The sequence below is a fragment of the Aulonocara sp. 'chitande type north' Nkhata Bay genome, linkage group LG11, assembly GCF_057382095.1.
Source record: "Aulonocara sp. 'chitande type north' Nkhata Bay isolate Kocher_YH1m ecotype deep benthic linkage group LG11, A_spYH_male_GT1.1, whole genome shotgun sequence".
In the NCBI taxonomy this organism is placed as follows: Eukaryota; Metazoa; Chordata; class Actinopteri; order Cichliformes; family Cichlidae; genus Aulonocara; species Aulonocara sp. 'chitande type north' Nkhata Bay.
Window position 1 is genome coordinate 27,981,716 of NC_141354.1, and position 17,805 is coordinate 27,999,520.

The following is a 17,805-nucleotide window of genomic DNA, read 5'->3' on the forward strand; positions in this document are numbered from 1 at the left end:
ATAGGGCAGGATGGATCCAATAATTTAAAAAAGCATTAAAATAAAAACACAGAGCTTTTTAAAAGTGTCATGGCAGCATCTAAATTTTTAGCAAACTAAAAAATACTAAAATTAATTATTTCCTCTTTATTTTTTTTTAATTTTAGTAACTAAATAGTTGTGATATGGTTATGTGGGAAAATCCCAGTAGATCAGCAGTTTCTGAAACACAGACCAGCTCATCTGGCACGAACAACCATACCACGTTCAAAGTCACTTAAATCACTTTTCTTTCTCATTCTGAACTTCAGCAGCTCTTCTCGGTCTTGTCTACATGCCTAAATGCACCGAGTTGCTGCCACGAGACTGGCTGATTAGATATTTGTGTTAATGAGCAGATGAACAGGTTTACCTAATGAGGCGAGTGTGTAGTGGTTGCTTTACCCCCTCATAGCTTTTTGGTGTTGTGCTTGTTAAGAATACATTAGCTAAGGTAAGGATAAGAGTTTTAAAAACAGGAGCCGGTGTTTTGTATTTGCATTAAAATTGAAAACAGCTTTAGTGTAAGACAAGACCTGAGGTTAGCCATGCAGCACAGACTTTTCAGCTTAATTGTAGTGTCAGAGGTTTTCATTGCAGAGCAAAAAACATGGGTAGAACTAGCCTGTCGTAAACAGCTTCATATTTACAAGCTTGGCCATGCATAACGTTGGTTTCTCTATAAAACAAACACAATCAGAGAAAGTCGGGGTTATTTTCTCTCACTCTCTTCAGCCTGACTCATTGTGATAAATGAATGCAGAAAGAAAAGCTGCTTTCAAGTCTTTGGCTGGAAGACCTTGAGTTTACACAGTCATTTGCTGAATCCTTGGATGAGCAGTCCTTGAATAATTTTTCACTGCTCAATATGTTATAGTACGAGTACTAAGACGCAGTCATATTGATTTTAACCTTTACAAAGCCACAGCAAAGCCTTCCCCATGAACTCACCTATTGTGACGTGTGCAAAATTAAACGGTTATATCATAACAGTGACATAAATTTGTGCGATTAATCCAGCAGCTCTAGTTACACAATGTCCATTGTGGTTGTAATGGATTTATGTATTGAGGTAAAGGATTACAAGTCAGGGGCATTAGGGAGCAGTGCCTCTGCTCGCCAAAGCTGCGACTGAACAGCATCATCAAGTGGTCAGAACTCGGTGCTGCAGCATGGATGTGTAAGCGCTCCCTTCGTTATGACAAGCATGAAGTATGAGAAGAGTCACAGTTGTGTTTGCATGAGGAGTGGCTGTTTAATTCAATATATTTTTCTGTTTTTAATACTTGGAAGTTTGGAGCGTTTGCTTTTTTGTGCAAAACTGAGATATGGCTGCGTCATCTTTAAAATGAAGATATGTGAACAGAAAGACTTGACATCCGTGAGCATGACAAAGAACAAGAGCCTGATGTGAATAAAGACTGGGGTCAAAGGACCATCACACACTCTGAACTGTGTGCTCCTTGAAAAAGCAGACTTCATTCTGGCAGAAAATGATTTGTTGAATGGTGTCAGTCATAGTAGTCATCCCTCAAGCCTACTTCTCAAATGCTACTGGAAGTCTGAATCACTGACTGCATCCTTTCCCAGAAGGCTGATGATGTGTCTGCTTCCAGATGGAAATGATGAGCACATTAGATCAGGAGGATGGACAGCTGCTCGTTTTCTTGTGATTTCAATGATAATAAAGAAAGCAATCAAACCGCTTCTTCTTATCTTGGTTACAGATCTGCCCAGGTAGCATAGGAGTGTCTGATTGTATTTCCTTTCAGATAATTATTTTTATACTAAACATTGTTGAGCCCTTCTGCAGCTCCTACTGGCCTTGCAGTGGAAGTGCAGAAATCTTAGAGTGGTGTGTGAGCTATATTACCTAAATGCCTAAAGTGCCTGTGGTAGCCTGGAATATCCAACACTCTACATCATCATACTATCCTGTTTTTCTTTTTAAGATTCATTTTTTTTGTTTGTTTGTTTGTTTTGGGTTTTTTGTTTTAGCTTTTTGTTGACTGGAATTATGTGAGAGAAAGCAGGCAGACTGGATTATATATAACCGTAGTTTTCACAGCACCTGAAGTATTTGAAATAAAACCCTGTTCTTGTAGACATAGTTGCTACTCTCTGTTTTGTGTTGCAGAGTGGATCTTGGCCAGCAATAGCAGCCAAGCTAAAAGGTATCTGGTACCAAGATGTTAACAACAGATCTTTTAAATCCTGTAAGTTGTGAGGTGGGACCCCCATGGGGAATTTGGAGGCCAAGTCAACACCTTAAACTCGTTGTTGTGCTCCTCAAACCATTTCTGAACTATTTTTGCTTTGTGGCAGGGCACATTATCCTGCTGAAAGAGGCCACATGCATCAGGCAATACCGTTTCCATGAATGAGTGTACGTAGTCTGCAACAATAGATGATGTGTGTCAAAGTAACATCCACAGGGATGGCAGAAACCAAGGTTTCTTAGATCACTAGCCAAGGCATCACACTGCCTCCCCTGTCTTGCCTTTTTCCTACAGGGAGTGCAGAATTATTAGGCAAATGAGAATTTTGTCCACATCATCCTCTTCATGCATGTTGTCTTACTCCAAGCTGTATTGGCTCGAAAGCCTACTACCAATTAAGCATATTAGGTGATGTGCATCTCTGTAATGAGAAGGGGTGTGGTCTAATGACATCAACACCCTATATCACGTGTGCATAATTATTAGGCAACGTCCTTTCCTTTGGCAAAATGGGTCAAAAGAAGGACTTGACAGGCTCAGAAAAGTCAAAAATAGTGAGATATCTTGCAGAGGGATGCAGCAGTCTCAAAATTGCAAAGCTTCTGAAGCGTTTCATTCAAAATAGTCAACAGGGTCGCAAGAAGCATGTGGAAAAACCAAGGTGCAAAATAACTGCCCATGAACTGAGAAAAGTCAAGCGTGCAGCTGCCAAGATGCCACTTGCCACCAGTTTGGCCATATTTCAGAGCTGCAACATCACTGGAGTGCCCAAAAGCACAAGGTGTGCAATACTCAGAGACATGGCCAAGGTAAGAAAGGCTGAAAGACGACCACCACTGAACAAGACACACAAGCTGAAACGTCAAGACTGGGCCAAGAAATATCTCAAGACTGGTTTTTCTAAGGTTTTATGGACTGATGAAATGAGAGTGAGTCTTGATGGGCCAGATGGATGGGCCCGTGGCTGGATTGGTAAAGGGCAGAGAGCTCCAGTCCGACTCAGACGCCAGCAAGGTGGAGGTGGAGTACTGGTTTGGGCTGGTATCATCAAAGATGAGCTTGTGGGGCCTTTTCGGGTTGAGGATGGAGTCAAGCTCAACTCCCAGTCCTACTGCCAGTTTCTGGAAGACACCTTCTTCAAGCAGTGGTACAGGAAGAAGTCTGCATCCTTCAAGAAAAACATGATTTTCATGCAGGACAATGCTCCATCACACGCGTCCAAGTACTCCACAGCGTGGCTGGCAAGAAAGGGTATAAAAGAAGAAAAACTAATGACATGGCCACCTTGTTCACCTGATCTGAACCCCATTGAGAACCTGTGGTCCATCATCAAATGTGAGATTTACAAGGAGGGAAAACAGTACACCTCTCTGAACAGTGTCTGGGAGGCTGTGGTTGCTGCTGCACGCAATGTTGATGGTGAACAGATCAAAACACTGACAGAATCCATGGATGGCAGGCTTTTGAGTGTCCTTGCAGAGAAAGGTGGCTATATTGGTCGCTGATTTGTTTTTGTTTTGTTTTTGAATGTCAGAAATGTATATTTGTGAATGTGGAGATGTTATATTGGTTTCACTGGTAAAAATAAATAATTGAAATGGGTATATATTTGTTTTTTGTTAAGTTGCCTAATAATTATGCACAGTAATAGTCACCTGCACACACAGATATCCCCCTAAAATAGCTAAAACTAAAAACTACTTCCAAAAACATTCAGCTTTGATATTAATGAGTTTTTTGGGTTCATTGAGAACATGGTTGTTGTTCAATAATAAAATTATTCCTCAAAAATACAACTTGCCTAATAATTCTGCACTCCCTGTATGTTGCATTGTGGTGCCAGGTGTTCCCCAGGTAAGCGATGCACACGCACCCATGTAAAAGATGTGATTCATCAGACCAGCCCACCTTCTTCCATTGCCTCATGGTCCAGTCATGATGCTCACATGTCCATTGTTGGCGCTTTCAGTGGTGCACAGGGGTTAGCATGGCTACCCTCACTGCTCTGCATAAGCAACACACTGTGATGCACTGTATATTGTAACACCTTTCTATGAGAACCAGCATGAACGTTTCTGGCAGTTTTAACTATAGTAGCTCACCTGTTGGATAAGACCTCAGAGGCCGGCCTTTACCCCCTTGCATCAATGAGTCGGACGCCGATGACGCTGTTTCACCATTGTTCACTTGTGATAGATACTGACCATAGCAGGCGAGGGACAGCCCACAAGAGCTGCAGTTTGGGAAATGCTCTGACTCGCCATTAAATTTTGTCAAACTCACTTAAATTCTTACACTTGCCAATTTTTCCTGCTTCTAACACATCAACTTTAAGGACAAAATCTTCACTTGCTCCATGATGCATCCCACCCACCAACACGTGCCATGATGAAAAGATAATCAGTGTTATTTACTTTACCTGTCAGTGGTTATAATGTCATACCGGATTGGTGTACAGTCATGTGAAAGTCATTAGAAAAGTTCCACAGGTCTCTGAAGTCCTGTGGAAAACTAAGAACACCCTATGATTCAATAGCTTGTAGAACCACCTTTAGCAGCAATGACTTGAAGGACTTGTTTTCTCTATGAGTTTATCGGTTTCTCACGTCATGGTGTAGGAATTTTGTCCGTCTTTTCTTTACATTGTTGCTTCAGTTAATTTGCACGCACACCTCTCTTTGAGTCCTGCCACAGCATTTCAATCAGGTTGAAGTCTGGACTTTGACTAGGCCATTGCACCATCTTGATTCTTTTCTTTTTCAGCCATTCTGTTGTGAATTTGCTGCTGTGCTTGGGGTCATTGTCCTAATGCATGACACAATTTCAGCCAAGCTTTAGCTGTTAGACAGATGGCCTCACATTTGACTCTAGAATACTTTGGCATACAGTACGGTTCATGGTCGACTTAATGACTGTAAGATGCCCAGGTCCTGTGCCTGCACGACAAGCCCTCCACCACCAATCCCATGCTTAACAGTTAGTATGATGTGTTTGTGCTGATATGTGTGTGGATTTCTCTAAACTAGTCATTATGGCGAAACATCTTAGAAGTCCTGTGGTTTGTTCAGATACAGCTTTCAAAACCAAAGCCGTGTTGACATGTTCTTTAGAAAGAAGAGGCTTTCTCACAGCAAAACTTCCAAACAAGCCACACCTGTTCAGTTCTTTTCTAACTGTACTGTCATGAACTTAATCAGGTAACATGCTGGCTGAGCCTTGTTGTGTCTGAGATGTAGCTCTTGAATTTAAACAAAACATCTCTTGAACATTGCAGTCTGATCTTGTGGTAAATTTGAGAGGACATCCACTGTTGGGAAGATTGTGGCATTATGTGTCATGGTTCTCAAGATCTGGAGAGGTCGTGGTGTGTGTATTTTTTGTCTTAACCTCTCCCACCAGGGCGGAACTGGACCTTTGTTCCCCGCCTCTGAACCCACCCTGAACACACACCTGTGGCTCATTCACACTGATCCTGGCAGACTACTTAAGATGGCAAGAGAGGCTGCTTCCTCGCTGGATCGTCACACTACCAAGTGTCAGTGTAGCCTAGCCTATGAAAGTGTTCCTTTGATCCCCTAGAGTTTCCTCCTGACTTTGTTTTTTTTCCTCTGTGTACAGGCCTTCTAGACTCCCTGCCCGTCTTCCCTGCCATCTGGATTTCTGTGGATGTGTGTGAGTGAGCGTTAGCTTCTTATTGTGGACATTTTTGAGTTACGGATCAAGTGGAAGAAGAGCGTGTGTGTACCCCCGTCTTGGACCTTCCCTTCGGACCCCGCTCTACCCCCTGGAGCCCCTGTGTTATCTGTTCCATATATGTATATATTCTCACTTGGTGTCACATTGCAAATAAACCCTCACCTTCTCTCTAAACTTCAGAGTCCTGCGAGTGAGTCCTCTGCCTACTAATCTGTGACATTATGTTAAGAACCCCCTGAATGCTCCAGCCCTGCAAATTGCCAAAACTTGCTAATCATCACTTAAGTGCATTTGATTATACTTAGCTTTAGGACTGCATATAGTCCTTTGAGCAGTGTCCTTTTCAAATGACTGTAAATATCCACACTTTGACTTTCTGTATAATCTCATCTTTCTAAATGTCTAACTCTGCATTTCACATCTCCATCTCCTTCTATACCCCAACTCTATCTGTTTATCTCAACCCTTGTGCTGTCCTGTCACTCAGTGGTGAATATGTTACCTCTACCTATATGACAGAAACCTGTTGCATAACATCACAGCCTTTAAGCTTGGCTGCACTCTGACATCAGGAGCAGCATTATCCCTCCATCAGCCGGTCCAGACGTACAGGTACACACTGCTGCCCTGTCCCATTGTCATTCAAATGTTGGGTTGGTGATTGAAGTGCTTATCTCTCCTAATCGGAGTGTGTAAAGGTATTACTGCAGAGGGAGAGCCTTGCCACACCAACTTTGATATGGAAAATCACATCTGTGAGCTCCCAAACAACATTATCTACAGAGAACTGAGTATACCAGGTAAAACCTTTTTTCTGCAACCCCTCCATCTGTTGTCTTGGATTAGCTCCATGCTTATTTTGTTTTTTTTAGATCCTCAAAGACTTAGAGAGCAGGGAGGGTGAGGGAGATTAACAGGGGGAAGCAAATAAAGAGGCGAACACACGTCTTGTTAAAAGTAACATTTGTAAGCTTATTATTTTGTTATCATGATCATTGTTATAACCTCTGTTATGGTTCGTTCAGTTTACAGTTTATTTTCAAGTTCATTTAAAGTCATTCCAGTCGAAGGTAAACATGATTGTAATTGTTGTTTCCAACACTAGTAAATGCTTTTATTGTTTTGCCAGACAACAATCAGTCACATTTTCTCATTCATACGCACACATGGAAAGATCAGAAACAAAGAGTCTGTCGCTCGCTCACTCACTCGCTCTCTCTCAATAATTTGCACACACGAACGCACCCATGAACACACATACATGTTTTCTTGCCCGCGTGTCTGAGTTCTTAAGTGCAACTTCTTGAAGAGTGATTTAACCTTTCAAACTCTTCAATTCTCCCATTGGACACCCGAACCCAAACCTTTCCTCCTTCACCCTCCCACCATGAGCTATATGTACACCTGGGGCTGGATCACACATGGTCTTTTAATTGTTTGTTTATTTCCACAGGCACAATCTCTTGTCAGGGTGACATTTCATTAGACTTACTTGCATTCTTTTCAGTTTTTCTTACTAGACATGTTGATCATTTTAACCCATTTAGGTCTCCAAAAAGGCCAAAATAGGTAAAAATTACACCTTTAAAAAGGTTCAAAATATATCTCTGCCTCAGTGAAACATATGCTATCTATATACAATTAATAGCAAACAGACATAGTTTATTTTAAAAGGTTATCACTTTAGTACTTCCCTTTTATAAATCTGGGATTTCTTTAAGATAAAAGCACATGGCCAAAATGAAAACGAGAACAGCTAAAACAGATAACAAATACCAACTTTCTGTCCACACTATAAAATCCTCAACTCAAAAATACTTGATCTTACAATTCCCATGATGCAACTCTGTAACTCCTCTCAGAAGTCATGTCTTGTACAAGCCTATATTTTTCAAATGTCATGGCCCTTACTGATTAAACAAGACATCTATTTAAAATTTCAAGGCTAAAGTTCAGCTTAGTTTACTTATCCGTTTAACTTTTCTAAAGGTTAAAGTTATCATAATTAGGCATGTGGACTGCCAGGAAGCTGTAGCCAGTAGTTGTCTGTTAAGCCACTGAACTGTACCTCTTTCCTGTGCTTGCAGTGTTGGCAAAAGGCTAAAATAATGGCTTCAAAACTGGACTTCACAAACCAATATGTGATGTCACTGTTGCTGTGCCCATCTTTTATTTACAGTCTATACCCCAGAGCCAGAGATTACATTTAAAAACGTTCTCACGAGTTCACTAATGCTCCTAATTATCTCCTAACTCATGTATATAGTCACCGGAGCGTCTTTTAAAGGAAATAAAGCGACGCGCCAGTGTTGTTGTTAAAAACATAGTATGCAGCATGACTTTACCTTAAAGTTGAACGAGTTGAAGAGAATCACAGAGTGCAGCCCAGGTTTACATAAAGCTTAACCCAACCCAATTTTCAAACTTTTAAAACCCGTCTTCCCATCTCAACATAAGCAGTTATGTACCACAGCAAACTCAAGAAAACTGAAAATTAAAAAAAGAAAGGAAAGGAAAACAACCGCAAAGAAAACTGAGCTTCAAGTTTGTAAAAATGCTTACATCACATTTCACCTTGTCAGATTTCAATACATTAGAATTCCATTCTGTTCTGTTGTGACATTTACACGAGTACTTGAACGCCTCACGTACCGGTGGGCGAGCCGCGTGGCGTCAGTCCTTATCGACTAACGGCCAGCTCACAGTCCATCGTCATCATCCTCTTTATTATCATTATAATCAACATCACCTTCATCATTGTTATCAGCTACTATGGTAAGCCATGCCCTAGTAGAGTCCATCTGTTGGCAGGGTAGGGTAACCATGGTGAATAAGGTGCTAGTTGCTATGGAAACGCTATTCTGAAGCAACCAACTGGTACATTTGTTTGAGTTTTGGACTGCTGTACCTCCCCACCAAAGCACTTGGTTTGTATGTATAACTTGCTGCTTTAGTCGTGTTTTGATTTTTTTTTTCTTTTTTGCGTTTTCATACTTATAAGATGTACAGTATGTGGATGTATGTATTTTTTTAGGCTGCTAGTACCTTTTAAAATAGTCTCTCTCTCACTCTCAAACACAGACAAACAGCACACTCGAGATGGTTTTGTTTTTTCCCCACTCGGGCACGCATAAAACACACTCAAACAGAAACGCAAAAATGTGGCAACTGACATATGGGCATACAGAGAACAGGGTTGGTAGAGCAGGCCGCTAAACCAACATGGCTTGGACAGGACCTATTTATTGATGCTCGTGTGAGTGACTGCTCCTCCTCTCTCGTCCCCTCCTCCGGGTTCCCCTTCCTCTCCTCTGAACAGCTTGCAGTCGCTTGTGAGGAGCGTAGTATTGCTGAGTGTATCCATGGCTGCTCGATGGCCATCGTGTGCTTCATTAACCTCGGAGCTGGCAGAGGACGAACTGAGTACTTCAAGGAAAAGACAGAAAAGTAGCACAGCAACTTCTAACGTCCACAAACCCTTGCACTGTCTGTCAATGCCACATATTCAGGTTCCTTTCCCCCTCTTCTATCTTTTCCTCAAAATGGTGAGTCGACATTTAAATGCTTTGTATTTTCCCATGACCCCTTTCTGTCCTTTTGCCTTCTGAGCGCTGATGGTGAACACAGAATGACACAGCATAGTGGAAATGGCAACTGAAACACTGGTGGTCTGGAGTCCCAGGGTCTATCTGTGTATGAACTACCGGCTACTTTGACTACATGGGGCCAACATAGTTCATCAGCTGGCTCCATTTTTTTTTTTCCTCTGTGTGCTGGGAAAAGCTCCCAGTATCAAGATAAACAACAACAAGAACAACAAAAAGGCAATTTCAGTTCAGTACCGCTGAAATCTATATGAATCAGTTCATTTCAGTTCTATTTGTTGCAAGAAACTATGGCAACTAGACTTAAGGATTCTTACAGCCAATCAGATCCAAGGGAAAGTCTTCAAATAGGTTTCAGTTTGGTGGTTGGATTTCATCTTTTTATTAGGATTTGAGCTCCACCTCACCTGTGGAATAAATGCTTTGTGTGGTGTGCAGGATTCAACAAGCTCAACATTTGGCCTGCTCATGCACACACACACACATTCACACACACGCACACAGAAACAGAAAAACACACACTCACAAACAGTCTACCCCCACCTGCACCTGTGGGCACAGGCTGACTTTAATGCCAGATATGGTTCAGTCTGTGTCACCAAGTGTCTGAAGGTGCCTGTACTCTGCCAAAACCACACTCCCTCAAACACACAGCTGTACACACACAGACACACACATGCACGCACGCACACAAAGACACACGCACTCCCCCCCCCCACACACACACATTGTGATTCTTCCAAACTCTAATTTCAAAGTCTTGCTCCTCTTGCTTTCTGCTCTATTTGCCTCTCCTCTCCTATCCTCTCCTCCGATATTGTACACCTTCCCAAGGCTAGTTGGCATGGTGACGCTAATGGGATGGCCGTTGCTAGGAGATGCAGAGAGCGGCCAAAAAGAGCATCGTCACGGTGAGAAGAAGGCGATCCCTGGATGGGCTGCTTCCACTGACGCTCTTCTCCAGCTTGGGAATAACAGGATTAAATTCAGCTTGAAAAATAAAAGAGAATGAGAAACTATTAGAACGCAACAACAACAGGAGAGAGACAGAGAGATCTTAATTATAATCATGTCAGATGAGAATTTTTCTGTACTTTTAATCCAAGGTTTTATTATTTGGTCATTCAGACGCCGTCTTTAACATCGGCAGCGCTCCTTATATTAGCTGCAAAATTTCTATGTCTGATCTTAGACCATGTTAAGGACAGTTTTTTCCAACTTTCCGATGTATCACCACTATAACCACATGCCACTTTATTAGGTACAAATGTTCAGCAATTTGTTCATGCAAATATCTAATCTAATAATAATATCTAATCAACCAATCACATGACAACAATTCAAATGCATTTAGGAACATTAGACATGGTCAAGTAGTATTAGGTAGTTTCTTTGTACATTTTGGGCTCCTTAACATCAAATGAGCATCATTTAAACACCACAGCGATCCTAAACATTGCTGCTGGCCTGACAATCCCTTTATGACCACACTGTACATATCTTCTGATGGCTGCTTCCAACAGGATAATATGCCACGTCATAGAGATCAAATCATCTCAAACTGGTTTAATGAACATGAAAAGGAGTTTATTGTACTCAAAGGACCCCAAAATCATAACCTGAAATCCATCTCAATACAGTAGAGCCCCTTTGAGATGTGGTGGAACAGGAGATTCGCATCATGAATAAATGTCAGTGCCTTGTTAAATAGATGCTCTCTAGGCAAAAGAGGTTCAACCCAGTAATACCAAGTGGCTGGAGTACACAATAATACACTAAAATAACAGATAATATAAAATATTAGCAAGAGCCTCTACTAATTGAGACTTCAGCTAAACTTCGGGGTACAAAATTTAGGCACTTTTTCCCCCTCAGGTGACGTGGCTGGGATGTGTTATTCTGTATAGCAAAGTATCACAGGGTGCAGTACCCAAACACACTGAGCCTTTCAGGATTTCTGTTGGTGTGTTTTTAGTTTTAAACAAGCATTGTTATTTCAGCTAACTGCTATCTCTTGTTACCTGGCCTCTGTACCAGGACTACAGCTGGCTTCAAATGGAGCACTTTGTTTTACAGTACACTCCACTGACACAAAACAGTCACAAGTCCTAAAGAAATATCTTGATTTTTGAAACAAGAATACCATGCTTACGCAATCCACAAAGCATAAGTCTGCATTATGTTGTTGTTCAAAGTCTGGCTCTTTGTCTCAGACGACATGTTGCCCATCCCTGTCTTAGATCATCTGACCAGATGCTCCAGGTGGTTTCAAGTCCAAGTTACAAACAAAGAGGTTTTGTACTTTTTCAGCTGGCACCTCTAAGCATCGGAACAGACTACCCGTTCATATCAGATCTGTCCTACATTTTTCCCCTCTAAATCCTCGCTTAAGACCTACCTGTCTGACAGAATTGAGACCCGTATGTAATTGGGTAGGCAATGTAATAAAGCGATTACTCTTTAGATTATCTATTGCCCAGTTGTCTTTTTTCCCTGTGTTTTGGTGGCATACTTCTGCAACACTTTTTTGCTGCTTTGAAGCGTTCTCTATAAATAAAACTCGGCTCATCCTTCAGTGGAACATTTAAAAGCGTTTATCTGGCTTCCTAAATGTGCTATAATCTGGTTTCACAGCACAACTTTTTCTCAAATGTGACAAAAAAAATGATGACAGCCCAAGAGAACAAAAGGCAGCTTTCAGTCTTACTCCCACTGAAATATGGTCAGTCTGCACTAAAAACAACACAAAGACTGCAGCTGTTACCAGACAGCATTCATTGTTCTAATAAGGTGACACATTGCCCATCATACCTGAGACATAAATCTACTGTATGCACTGTAATAGCCCCAATACCCCTGCACTTACACCTGGAAACAGGCTAAAAATAGGTTTCTTGAGGGCAACACACCAAACTTTGATGTCTAGTCAAAGTGAGAAACACATGACCGAGCAGACAGTTTGCTACAAGCCTGCACCTATGAGACACACGCAGGGGCAGACACTCCCTCTGTAGTCATTTGATTAATAAGACTGGAGACCAGACAGGAGCACAATTTTCTGTCTGTACAGAAGGTCCCTGATGCTGATTAGCAACTATTGTGTTTACGGTCTGATGGCATTGAAATAAAGCAGGGCTGCTCTCAGTGTTTCCACTCGTCGCTGTATCTATCTCCAGAATATTTCCAGCTGCTCCGTGGGTCAGACAGGAGAGTAATGACTCTCTGACACCTGGTTTTAGAGATGGGCTTCTCTGGTATGCTTTGCCAGCCAGTCTAATGAGGTCCATGCAGCAGCGGAGCTCAGGTTAAATGCTTTGACCGTGGTGTAACTGAGTATGCAGCTGAGGGGTCAGGACACTGTGCGGCTTCAAACTGTTGTTTTGGTGCTGACTGACAGAGGAATGTGGTTTTGTAGACACCAACAGCAGACGGCAGAGCATCTCGTACAACTGGTTCCAAAGTGAGGCTCTGCTAATCGCCCCATTACACAGAGACACACAGACACTCATAGTCTGCCACTGCTGTTAATAACCGTATAATTATTGGCGTACAAGTTGTTTGTGCAAAGGTCATGTGAGGTGCATTGTGACCTTCTGACACGCTGGGCTGAGCTAAACATACAAACGTCTGCATGTACATATTACAGTGCACAAAAAGCAAGTAGCATCTACCTAATAATTAAGCTCAGACAGCTGTAAGTGTCTATAAATCTGGAAGTCACGAAATGCAGTGTTGTGCAAAAGTCTTGAGCCACCCATCATATTTCCTGGGAAACTTGCCAAGACATTTTTGAAACATGTGTAAACCGAAATGGAAATATAGTATATTAGGCAAAAATAACGTTTTTACAGTTCTAATGAGCTTGAAAATCACCACCTTTATACTTCTACACAGCCTGAATTCTCTGAGACAAGCTTTCCTGTCATTTCTTCAGGAATAGTTTTCCAGGCTTCTTGAAGGACATTCAAAACTCTTCCTTGGATGTTGGCTGCCTTTTCTTCTGTTCTCTGTCAAGATGATCCCACACTGCTTCAATAATGTTGAGGGCTGGGCTCTGGTGAGGCCAATCCATGATTGATGGTGTTCCACTGTGTGTTTTTCTATTTAGGTGTGTGTTTGCAGCACAGGCAGTGTGTTTGGGATCATTCTCGTGCCAATCAGATGCTTTGCAGATGGTATTTAATTTAAATCAAATCAGAATCAGAAATTTCTCATTTGGATTCATCACTCCATCAGACCTGTTGCTCCCATTTTTGTGTAATTTGGCCTTTTCTCCCTGTTTCCCTTCCATAAGCTTCTTTAAGAGTGGCTTCATTACAGCCACTCTTCCACTGAGGCCATTTCTGATGAAGCTTCAGTACAGTAGATGGAACAGCTGAATATCTAGATGCATCTTTCCTGTGTCAGGTCTTTGCATGATTTCCGGATGCTGGTGTAGATACTATTTTAGAGCTGTCACTTGTTTGTCCACCACTTGTCCAGTTTCCTCAGTTTTTTTTACAGAAAGCACTACACACCCGAAAGAGATATTTTATTCTGTCAAACTATATTATCTTTGACATTTTTCATAGACTCAGATAAAGAAATGAAAGGAAATCGTGTGTTTTTGCTACAGGCTGCTAATAATAAAGAGTCTAAAGATGTGCCAACACACAATAGTGGTTCATCCCTTGAGTTAAATAAATAAATTGAGTGATTAATAGCTCAGTGATAAAGGACTTAACAAAAAAATCATCTGACATTTCCCTCAGACAGAAAGACTGTACTGAAAATTAGTGAAAAATCAGCCAATGCCCAAAGAAAAACTTTGAAAGACTTTCAGGAAGCCTGGAGAACCATTGCTCACGGCCGCTTTTTAAAAACTGCAAGAAAGTCTCCTTGGAAGCCAAATATAGAGTTGATCGTCAGCTTCAGGAGACGTGAAGAGGAACCTGCTCCGCTTTGCATAAGTGGAAACATTGTAGAGAGAGTGCCCAGCTTTAAAATCCTCGGCACACTCATCTCACACGGACTCTAAACACAACCTCTCGCGTGAAGAAGACACAGAAGCCATTTGACTTCTTAGAAACACTGCAAAGAGCAAACCTGCTCAAACAGCTGCTTGTGTCCTTCTACCACAGCTCGGTGGAGTATACTTAGCCTGGCATCTTGGTGTGGTATGCCAGCTGCACCGAGGCTGACAAGAAAGCTGTTCAGAGAGTCATTAAATCAACATAGAGGACAACCAGCTACCTTCACTCGAGCAGGTCTACAATCAAGGTCCAAACGGCAATCTATCCATCTGTAGCACTCAGAGACAGGCTTCAAATTTCATTGTACTCCCATATAATCAAAAATAAAGGCATTTTATTCTAAAATTTAAGAAAATAAGAGTAGCTTTTGCACAGTGCTGTAGCTTAGACTGGATTACGTCTGTCTAATCTGTGTTTGTGAAGGAGTGTGTGAGCTAAATCCTCTTTTATACACATTTTATACTACATTATGTTACTGTGGGAGTATAAATCTGACCTTATTCTGTATTTTATGAATACTGAGTAATTTAAAAAGAACTTTTACAGCATTATGCAATTCAGTAGAAACGTCCTGGCATAAATAATTTAAGAGTGACTTTGTTGACACTGTGAGATGTGTTGAGTCTTCTCAGAGCTTATAATTTGTGGCGCTCTTGCATCAGAAAGCCCTCATTAAAGGGGCACTGCAGTGATTTAGTACTGCATTTTTACATAGTACTGAGGCTTCAGAGACGCAGGTTAGAAAAAAAACAAACACACAAAAACTGTGACCGAGACTGTTACAAGAGCGCCTTTCATCAGATCCCGCCTGACTGGTTCATACACACGTCTTTCAACATAGTCTTTATTTAACAAACATCTCGCAGAGCCTCCGAAGACAATAGTCAACTGTCTGCAAAAGCCGCGCAGCTCTCGCCGCGACTAGTAAACAGAGTTTGACATGCTAAATCAGAGGCAGGTTACTTAAAAATAAAGAGGGAACGTTAGCTAAACAAACACTGGCTGTCCAAACAAACGCCACAAACAAACAGCTGTTAGATTGCTGAAGAAATTCAAAAGAAACTGACAGCAGACCGCATGCATGTATGCAAATAATTACGCTTTCCAGGAGTTTAACTGCAAGTAAACAGAATCATTAGCAGTGACATTTGGAAGGGATAAATGGTAAGCTCGAGTTATTCATGTTATTGGGCAAATAATAAATAAAACACATTTTAAATATTTACTTATTTGTTACACTTTGCTCCAGAATGCACTCGACCATCTCGCTTCTGTTTTTCTCGTGTAATCTTAGCTTTGTAAACCAAATATTTAAGGCGTGTTTAAAGGTTGCAATTGTGTTATTCAGCTCTCCCATACACCACAAAAATGCATAAATAGGTTTGCACGTTACAGCAAACGTGTAAGCTTGCCAGATAGAGATGGTTTAAACTGGTTGAGTGCAAACTGTCTCACAACTCTTTCTACAAATTGACCTAAAAAACAGTGACAGGTACTTTCACACCTAAGTCCAGCTAAAACAGTTGTTTTTCACTTTTGGGGCAGTTCGATTGGAGAGGTGTGATCATTCACGTACAGATAGACCCCCCGCTTTTTTTTTTCTTTTTTTTTTTTAGAAAAAAGGTCCTCACAACAATCCGAAATAAGTTTATTTGTGATGAGCACGGGCTCTTGACCTCGATGCAACTACCGGGTGACCTGGAGTTTGAGCTCCTGTAGCCAGGTGTGCTGTAATGTAGCAGGGCTCACAAACTGCCGTCCTAAACACCTGACTTTCCTCTCACCTCTGCTTTGCCAGCTATATCTTAACACCCAGTGGGCTGAACTTTCACACATCCCTTGCAGTGGCACATCATAATTACCTGCTACCTTTTTTCCTCAAAAAGAAACCACAGCATAGGGAGAATTTACAAAATTTACAAACTGCAGGTATGAAAACGTTGATCTGTAACTGTGCTGTCTTCTGATGCCAAGTACCTTAAACACACTGTGCTCATAGGAATAGTAATTGCTACAACAAGCCCCATTAACAAGAACACGCTACAGATTTTTCTACTAATGGCCAGAGCTGATCATCGGATGCAGTAATCTGAGCCAACAGGGTGGGAAAATGAGCGTCCTCCCACTGAAAGCCTTCAGTAATCGCACGGTTGCACGGGGAGCAGCTAGCGCCATTCCATCTGCGTTGTAAATGAGATCTAAATGAAATCTAATGCTAGTGGCCGTATTCAGCAGGGAACCACATTGATTGAAAGGGGAAGGTGCCCAGGAAATAAACTGCGAGGAGAGAAGGGGGGAGAAAGACACGGGTGGGTTCCAATACGCAACATTTGAGTTATTTCAACATTTCTACACACAATAATCAGGCAGATTTGAACTGCGCAGTCTGTGTGAAACTTCAGTAACAGTAATTAAAACTACGATGTGAGGACATCTAACCGGCAGCCAGGAGGACTGAGAGCGAAGGAGGAGAACAGGAAACTGTACCACTTCTTTGTCTTCAGCTCGTTTCGCAGCTCCCTGCTGATCTTCTCACTTCCTCTCACACCACTTGGGTTATCGTATTAATTTAATTGGCAACACAGCACTACAGGTGAAAAAGACCCATAGGGGCTGGGGTAATTTCTTTTCAGCTATTGTGTTAGCCGCTCACTATCAACAGTACAGCTAGAGTGCCATGTCCTCGAGCTGTCTCTATCAGTTTAACACATTAAATGTAGATATTCTTCTGTTGAAATGATCTTTAATGTCCTTTTCCTTCGCATAAAAAATCTGTACATGTGTAGCGAACAGATTTTATTTTGCAATAATCATGTTTTGCATTTACTGTATTAGAAAAGAAAGCAAGGAAGGACCAAGTACTGAGGAAATGTGATAAGAATATATCGTACATATTGTAATATATTGTTGCTAAGTAGCGAATGGGAATTTTTAGCTCTAAAAATTGTTTTGGCATAAAAATATTTCAAACTTTTTTTAATATCACTGTGATAGTGTTAATGAATACCATAAAACCTAAGATAAATATCGCTTCGGGGCGGGAAAAGTATTAAACGAGGGAAAAACTCAATTTCACACATCAAAAGGTGAATAAACTGAGTTTAGGTGGCTTTCTCCTCGACTGCATTGCTACTTGTGCTCTCGGAGGAAAAACGGAAGATGGGAATTAAAAGGCAGAGGCATGAGGAGGGCATAGAGAAAGGAGATGGAGTGAGAGTGAAATAAGATGAAAGAATGATGAGAGGAAAAAGAAGC

General features: G+C 41.4%; 1 protein-coding gene across 2 annotated transcripts in view; it reads right to left on the reverse strand.

Moving 5' to 3' along the window:
* Positions 1-9,904: 9,904 nt before the first annotated feature.
* The window catches only part of efna3b (ephrin-A3b), a 72,142-nt gene continuing 64,241 nt past the window's right edge, over positions 9,905-17,805 (reverse strand). For both annotated transcript variants that reach the window (XM_086311725.1, XM_086311724.1), the window contains one exon: positions 9,905-10,528. In XM_086311725.1, the coding sequence (XP_086167851.1) occupies positions 10,410-10,528 (119 nt within the window). In that variant the 3' untranslated portion in view covers positions 9,905-10,409. The remainder of the gene's footprint in view (positions 10,529-17,805) is intronic.